Raw genomic sequence first — 7,530 nt, forward strand, 5'->3', positions numbered from 1 at the left:
AGGATCGGTTTTTGTTCTTTGAGAAGTAACTGCTAAAACTATGTCGCCGGTTGCGATGTCATTTTCTTTTGCTCCTCGATGTTTGTCTGCGTACTGTTTACTCATTAGTTTTGATAAGTTGTCATTTTCCCGTACCTCGTCTCTATCCGGTTCGTACTTGGACCTCCACAAGCAAGGAAAGGTGCCTCGATACCGCCATCCCACTAGCAGTTCAAAGGGTGTTATTCACAAACGCGAGTGATGTTTTCGTGTGTTATGAGTATGGATGTACTCGTCCAATGCTATTCTCCAGTTCCTTCCTTCTGCTTTTGCTACTGCTACCGCCTTAATGACACCTTGGTTCTGTCGTTCTACCGCTCCGTTCGACTGTGCGCTTAGGGGTATTGATTTTCTAACCCTAACCCCTTTAGCTTCCCAATATTGAATAAATTCCGAACTCTGAAAAGGAGGCCCATTATCGCTTTGGACAATTAAAGGCAACCCCCATATTGAAAAGACTGTAGATAGGGCTGCGTTGGTACTCTTAGCATTTGTCAGTCTCATTTCTGACACGTGCAAATAACGAGAATACGTATCTACGATCAGCAGAAACTCCCCCGATCCAAAACCCTGTAGGGATAGGAAATCGATCTGTAAAATCTCCCACGGTCCGTTAGGTAATTCTTTACATGATAAGGGTAAAGGTGGGTTCCTTTTCGAGACTACGATACAGGTCTCGCAATTACTCACGTAATCCGCTGCTTCCCTCGACATATTCGGCCACCAAAAGAATTCTCGCAGTATCTTCTTTGTAGCCCCACAACCGACGTGACCTCGATGGGCCGCTTCTAGTGCTCTAGCACGAAGATTTGTAGGTAGTACTATACCCAAATAGCCAGCTCGTACTTTATAGCTGATTTAGGGCTGTTTAACGAAAAATCGTTCCGATGTCGTACTTTGTGGCTGATTAAGAGATATACGGTACTTTGCGGAACTATGCAGCTTTTTAACTGGCACATGGTACTCTTTGGAACTTTGCGGCTGATTAGCACTATGTGTAGGGTTCATGATGGAACTTGAAGGCTTGTTAAGAAAGGGTACTGCACTTGGTGGAACTTTATAGCTTTTTAATGCATGACATCGGTACAAAGTGGCTCTTGTCAAAGTGTCAAAGACGGACGCCGGCAATAGTCTCATTGCTGCTGCACAAGTTAGATTCGTTAATTGAAGAATGAATATTGAGTGAAGTGATTGTGAATTATCAGTAAATTGTGTAAAATTTTGTGTAATTGATCAATACAAAAGATTTAAAAATATACATATGTGTTTTAAACGAAACAAATCTTGTTGTTTATTTCATCGATGACGCTTGCTTGAAAATAAAACACAAAGAAAAATAATCCCTGGCATCATGGCATAAGGAAGCTGCTTAGGCGCTGTTTGAAAGACCCACATAGAACTTTGATGCTGTTTATCTACTGCAAAAGGCGAATTAGAGCAGCGATCTTTAGCGTGCCAAAATGAGCTGCTTAAGCAATTCTGGCTATTTGGGTAAGGTCGCCCTTGAAAACGATAGGTCCTAATGTTTCGAGGTTTTTGCTTTCTGCCTCATTTCGCCGGAGGGATTTTATCCACTTCCCGTTTTGAATTGCCGTTCTAACAGCTAGCAGTTCTTCGTCTGATTTAGATGATGTTTGTATATCTGTCCATGAGATATTCATATCGCCAGCGTCCAGTGCATATAGCAAATGTTTTTCGTTATCTTCATCGAACGCGTCGTCTGTTTGAGACTTACCGATCAATCGTGAAAGTGCGTCGGCAACGATCAAATCTCCGGGTATTCTAGCTACATTAAATTGATATGGAAGAAGACGAAGAGCCCATGCTTCTGCCCTTGTAATCGCTCTTTTACTCGTACGTTGGCAGCTGCCGAATATAAACTCATTAGCCTCAGAGTCTGTTCTAATTGTGAAGAATTTGTTTATCAAGTAATAGGTAAACCTTTCTACACTCCATACTATTGCCAAAGCTTCTTTCTGTGTATGAGGGTATCTTTTTTCTGATGATGTGAGTGATTTGGAAGCGCAAGCTATTATACGTGGTGTTTTTGCGTCGTTAAATTGTACAAGTACTGCGCCGAGTCCTGTTGGGGACGCGTCAACATAAAGTTCTGTTGTATCCTTTTCGTCAAAATATCCGAGTCTATTAATTGCGTTAAGAGCTTCCCTAGTCAGAAATTGAAATTCATTTTCTTCTTCCCTCGTCCAGTAAAAAGTCTCTGATCTGGCAAGAGTTCTTAGTCTCTCTGTTTTTTTCGGCTCTTTTAGGGATGAAACGTTCTGCAAAATTCATTAGCCCTAAGAAACTTTTGACTTCGGATAAGCATTCCGGTCTACGAAAGTTCTCGATGGCTTTTCTCTTTTCGTCCTCAACTCTCCATCCGTCACCAGATAAGTTGAATCCCAGAAATTTAACGGACCTTGCACCGAATATACATTTGTTGTCGTTTAAACGGACATTATGTTCGCGCAATCTTAAAAGGGCTGAATCTAAGTGTCGATCGTGTTCTTTCTTAGTAGAGCCAAACACTAGAATGTCGTCTAAGTAATTAAGGACTCCTGGGCAGTCAGCCAGGACAACGGTTTGTAAAAGTTCCTGGAAGATATCTGGTGAGTTGCATAATCCGAACGGCAATCTTTTGAAACGGTAAGTACCGTTACCTGCGAAGAAATTCGTTAGATGACGACAGGATTCGTGGAGCTCAACGTGGAAAAAGGCACTAGTCAAATCTATGGTCGAAAACCATGATGCCCCGTTTAGTTTTGATAGTATCGCTTCCAATGTTGGCATTCTGAACGGCGATCTTACGATACATTTAGTTGGTCCTCGAAGATCAACGACTAGTCGGATGTCGTTTTTACCCTTCGGTACTACCAGGAGTGACGAGCAAAAAGACTTGTCCATTTGTTCATTTACGCGTTCTATAATCCCGGAGGATAAGAGATCCTCTAAACGCTTTTCTGTTTCGTTTCAGAAAACGATTGGTATATTGGTAAAAACGTTTCGAGATGGTGGTAAACTTCGATCGTATGAGAGAACTACAGGAGCAACGTTGAATTTTGGGAATTCTCCCGACATTGATATCGTCAGTATTTCTCCCGGTAACAACCGATTATAGATTTCTGATGCGCAACATTTTACTGGCACGTTCAAGCCCAATTGCAGCACGATATATCTAATTGCTGTACTTCTACTAAGTAAAGGCTTTGCTTTTGCAATAACGTAGAATTTTTATAAAGATCTTGGGCGTTCTTCAGATATGTAGAGCTCGGCTATGAAGGAAGCAACCACAGGAATTTCCTTCTGTACCCCGTAAGCTTTCAATGTCCGATCGGTTCCATCTTTTATATTGTATATCGGGTTCGTTCTAGGGTCACTTGCTCTTAACTCTTCATAAATATCCTCAGCTACTGTGTTCACGTCCGCTCCGGAGTCAATCATGAAATTCACAGGAACGCCTGCGACATATCCGACAATAAAGCCTTCGTTGTCGATTCCCTTCTCGACTGAGCACAACTGGTCATTATTTATAGCGGTTGTATGTTCAGGGGACTTTGTTAACTGTAAATAGCTGTCTTTACTCGCCACTTTCATCATATCCTGGAAGTACATTAAAATTCAGTATGTCTGGTTTATGTATATACGTGTGTACATATAAGCGCCCACCCGCACATATATACGTGTACGCCGTATACCCATGTATATATGTCCGTATGTATATACATACGCATGTACCTGTATAAAATATTCCTTCAAATAGAATATAATAACTATCCGTACTCTAATTTAATATCGTTCCGTTCCGGTATCTCGTCCCGGACTAATAATAGGTATGTTAGGTGTACCATGTTAAATATAGTTGTAGCTTGTGGAATATATTTTTAACAAGAAACTGTAAGTAATATCGCTGTATTAATATTATTTTTTTTATTTTTATTTTTTTTTATACCTAATTCGTCAGTTGCAAACCATAAAAAATTTTAAGGCGTTAATTCTTGGAATTCTCTTTTGTGAACAATTTAGAAGCGTGAATAAATTTAGAATGTGAGTGGATAGAAAAATCATAGAATTCAGTATAGGACTATATAATTTGATCGAGCGGTCAGATAAGATCAGATGATTGTATGTCACTTACGATCTCTTCATCACTGGTTGTTTCGGGCGTGTTATTGCTGTCCATAATTGCCGCGATCTTCCGGGTCTTAATTGCTGGTGATCCTGCTTCTTCTTCCTCTGCGCGACGTTTGGTTTTATCCTGAATCCCCTGACGGCATGCACGTTCGATGTGCCCTACGGTGTGGCAGTTGCGACATCTTTTGCTGATGGCGTGGCAGTTCTCAGAAGAATGATAGTTGCTAGTGCATCTTCCACATTGTTCGCGACGACCTCCGGAAGGTCTATTTGATGAAAACCGCGATGGTGTTAGTCTAGATGTTCCTCTTCCGCTTTGCATGCCCCAATATTTCTGATGGTACAGTGAGTTACCGCGATGGAATCCTCCCATACGAGGCCCATTGTTATGGTAAGAGCTGTTGGACACGGCGGCCACTAGTGCTGATGGTTGGACTTGTGAGTTTTGCTGGTGGGTCCTTGCGAAATTTATATCGTTCATTTGTTCCATTTCGCATTCTCGCACTTTGTCCAAAAGATCTGTTATTGATCCACGTTTCCTTACAACTTTTATTCCTGTCTTACGGACTCTTGGATTAGTAGCATGTGCTTGGATCACATCGACTACTGTTTCTATCAATTGGTTTTCTTTGTAATTGCAGAGCTTTGCTAGGTCAATTATTTTCTTTACGTATGTTAAATCGGACTCGCCGTCATTCTGATTCATAGAGCGTAATTTTTGTCGCTGTAGGAAAACGTAATCGTGTGAGCTATAGTATTTATGCAACCTTTCCATTGCATTAGTATACGGGAATAAATTTGCATCGCTCGATGAATCATTCGGTGATGTAGCTTCCAGAGTATCTAATAAGGAATAACCTGCTTTCATTTTGAAAGCATTCATTTTCATGTTTTCGTTAAAAATGCCTGCGAATTTCATTGCTGCTTCGAGCTGTTCCTTCCATCGTTCGAAGGATTTTTTATCCACTTCCTCTCCTTCCTTGGGAGTACAAGTGGAAACTTGTAACGAGGCGAATGACATCGACGTAAGCATCGAAAGTTCGTTAGTAGACTGTACTGGTGTTTGGATCATTGTCGAGGACCCGTATGGTTCGGGGTCAAACGGTGGATTTTCCGAAGGTTCTTCTATCCAGGTGTTATGCCGGATCTTTTTACGAGATTCCTTAAATTCTTTCTCCAAGAGGGCATTCTTGTTTTTTCTGCTAATAAAGCCTCCGTTAATGCATCAATGTTGGCCTGTGTCATGCTATGATAAAATATTAACAAAACGCGAAAACAATACCACCATAAATAAATTAACTATGAAGACAAACCAAAATATAGTTCTGTTAAGTATTATGGAATGCTGATAGAGGTACTGAGACCGTATCGTTCGCGTCAGAAGTTAATTCTAGAAGTACACAGCCTGTTCATAAGGTGCGAGTTTACGCGTTCCCGAGACGTACGGTTGAGTATTTAAGTATGATATTGAAATGGGGGTAATTTGTGATGCATAAAGTATTTTTTTTATTATTTTTTTTAAACTTAAATTATTTTTGGGTACATATCCGTGAAAAGAGATAAAACTATTTGTTGTTTGTAAATTGATTTAAAATTATACTATTTATCTCGGGTTCACGTGTCTCGAAAACAAGATGTGTCTATGTCATGCATTTTGTTTGTTTTTTTTTTAATATATATTTTTCGGAAAATTCCTCTCAGGGAAACAGTGTCCTCTCAGGGATACATGGTTAATTTTTTGGAAATTCCTCTCAGGGAAACAGTGTCCTCTCAGGGATACATGGTTAATTTTTCAAGAAATTCCTCTCAGGGAAGTACCGTCCTCTCAGGGAGCTGGCTGTATTCTTGAATTTTCAATATTGCCAAATCACTCAGGATTTGCTAGTCTAGGTATTGTTTTTTTTTGATAAGCGTATTATTGCTTGCATATGCACATGAGTATGTACATGCACACAAGTGCCCGGTGCGCACAGGTACGCGCGTATATATTAAACAGTTATCATATGTATTACTTTAAGCTATTAAAATTTAATATATTTTTGTTTAAAAAAAACCGATGTAAATAACTAATAGTAAAACAATGTGAAAAAACGTCTATTATAAAGAAGATGGTTCGTTGTACAACTTTTTTCTGTTTTAAAATTTGAACCCTCCATTTTATTTACGTGATCGTGTGGTTTTTTTTTTGTTACCGGGACACACATATACATACACACGTGCACACGCACAGACACACACGCGCGAGCTTCGTACTATATTATAATTCTATAAGTATGTCTTCGAAATTACAGTTCCTTCTCTAAAAAATAATAGAAAACAGTTGCGCAATTTTCGAAAAGAAAAATCGCGACTTATTATTTCTCTGCACTGGAAACCACACGTCGCCATATTGAAACACTTTCTTTCCGCCTTTACTTCGGCAAAGACATACTTGTACATACATGTATATGTATATAATATCGTCGTATATCGTATATATCGACGCTCACACACGAGTATATTTTTAATCCTTAATATCTTACTTATGATCATTAAAGAATTTTAAAGTGTTAACTAAAATCGTACGGGGTCTTTATATAAAAAAAAGTATTGTGGATGAAAACTGTACAATATTTTATCCGCTTGACAGGGCACCGCCATTTTCTGTGTCGCATGCGTCTTATTTTTATGACGATCTTCACTTGAATTCAACGCGCTACATTCTTGTCGAGAGCTTTTTTACTCACAACTCACCGACTTGCGCCATTGTCGTGATCGATGGACATTTTTCTTCACTTTTATCTATTTTTTTTTACTTTTATCAAACTTTTTTCTTTATTTCATCGCTTTAAACCTCCCCACAACCTTACTTCAATTGATCAACCACAAGACTGACGTCCGTCTTCCCCAACTTCCTTTACTTTCCAGTTTCGCCCGGCCTGTCTTGCGCTTGAAGCTCTTTCGCCCTTTCAAGCAAATTGCTTGATTAAATATTTTCTTGCAAGGGTAATTCAATTTTTGTTTTGAATATTATTATTAACCGTTCCTATCAGTATTACTCCTTCTCATTCAACTGATATATTAGTTCATCGCCTGCTTCCTTTTTTTTATTTTTTTTATTATTACTTCCCTGTCCTATCTCAATCCCTACAAGGACGTCACAGGATGACAGCCCTGCTGTCGCGCACACGAAAGTGTCTTTCGGAGCAGCAGCTTAAGACAGGCACAGTACACTAGAGTTGGGCAAAACGCACAAAAAAGCGAAACTGGGTCCGGACGACTCCAACAAATTTCGGACCCAGTTCCGAAGGGTAGGTTCAATCCGACAAGCCGGAACCGCCCGGAATCGTCCGGAATCGTCTGGAATCGTCGGAATCGTCG

At 39.8% G+C, this 7,530-nt stretch overlaps 1 protein-coding gene across 1 annotated transcript; it reads right to left on the minus strand.

Annotated features, from left to right (window-relative positions):
- Positions 1-3,095: 3,095 nt before the first annotated feature.
- Positions 3,096-7,176, minus strand: LOC121600872. The gene is made up of 3 exons (XM_041929657.1): positions 6,904-7,176; positions 4,175-5,416; positions 3,096-3,639 (listed from the first exon to the last, which is right to left on the minus strand). Exons 2-3 carry the CDS (start codon positions 5,240-5,242, stop codon positions 3,271-3,273), a joined length of 1,437 nt encoding a protein of 478 aa, XP_041785591.1. The 5' UTR covers positions 5,243-5,416; positions 6,904-7,176; the 3' UTR covers positions 3,096-3,270.
- Positions 7,177-7,530: the final 354 nt, after the last annotated feature.

The sequence above is a fragment of the Anopheles merus genome, unplaced genomic scaffold (genome assembly GCF_017562075.2).
Source record: "Anopheles merus strain MAF unplaced genomic scaffold, AmerM5.1 LNR4000009, whole genome shotgun sequence".
Lineage (NCBI taxonomy): Eukaryota > Metazoa > Arthropoda > Insecta > Diptera > Culicidae > Anopheles > Anopheles merus.

What these genes read in the sequence shown, in the direction of transcription:
- LOC121600872 (XM_041929657.1), bottom strand. Translation starts at nt 5,242, where the DNA reads ATGATCCAAACACCAGTACAGTCTACTAACGAACTTTCGATGCTTACG. An exon ending in CAACCAGTGATGAAGAGATC is followed by an intron (nt 3,640 to 4,174) that starts GTAAGTGACATA and finishes ATGTACTTCCAG; the next exon opens with GATATGATGAAAGTGGCGAG.